The sequence below is a fragment of the Haliaeetus leucocephalus genome, unplaced genomic scaffold (assembly GCF_000737465.1).
Source record: "Haliaeetus leucocephalus isolate CR32 unplaced genomic scaffold, Haliaeetus_leucocephalus-4.0 Scaffold13, whole genome shotgun sequence".
In the NCBI taxonomy this organism is placed as follows: Eukaryota; Metazoa; Chordata; class Aves; order Accipitriformes; family Accipitridae; genus Haliaeetus; species Haliaeetus leucocephalus.
Genome location: NW_010972449.1, coordinates 2,602,642 through 2,602,908, shown reverse-complemented (window position 1 = coordinate 2,602,908; position 267 = coordinate 2,602,642). Strand labels below are relative to the sequence as shown.

The 267-nt window shown below is 80.9% G+C and overlaps 1 protein-coding gene across 1 annotated transcript in view; it reads left to right on the top strand.

Annotated features, from left to right (window-relative positions):
- Window positions 1–124: 124 nt before the first annotated feature.
- PIK3IP1 (phosphoinositide-3-kinase interacting protein 1) overlaps window positions 125–267 on the top strand; it is a 6,744-nt gene continuing 6,601 nt past the window's right edge. Inside the window, exon 1 of the mRNA XM_010574875.1 lies at window positions 125–236. Within this exon, the coding sequence (XP_010573177.1) occupies window positions 149–236 (88 nt within the window). The 5' untranslated portion in view covers window positions 125–148. The remainder of the gene's footprint in view (window positions 237–267) is intronic.

The following is a 267-nucleotide window of genomic DNA, read 5'->3' as shown; positions in this document are numbered from 1 at the left end:
CGGGAGTGTTGGGGGGGGGAGGAAGCGCAGCCCGGCGGTTGTTTACCGGGGAGGGGAGAGCCGGGGCAGGTCTCGCCGCGGAGCCGAACGGAGGGGAGCCGAGCTGCGCGGCCGGGCTGGCGGCGGCTCCTCGCCCTCGGCGCCGAGGATGCTGCGCGGGGGCCCGCGGCGGTCGGCGGCGTTGGGCGCCGTGCTGCTGGGCTCGCTGCTGCTGGCGGCCGCCCGGGGCGCCGAGGGTGAGTGCCGGCCCGCTCGCCTCCCCCCGCC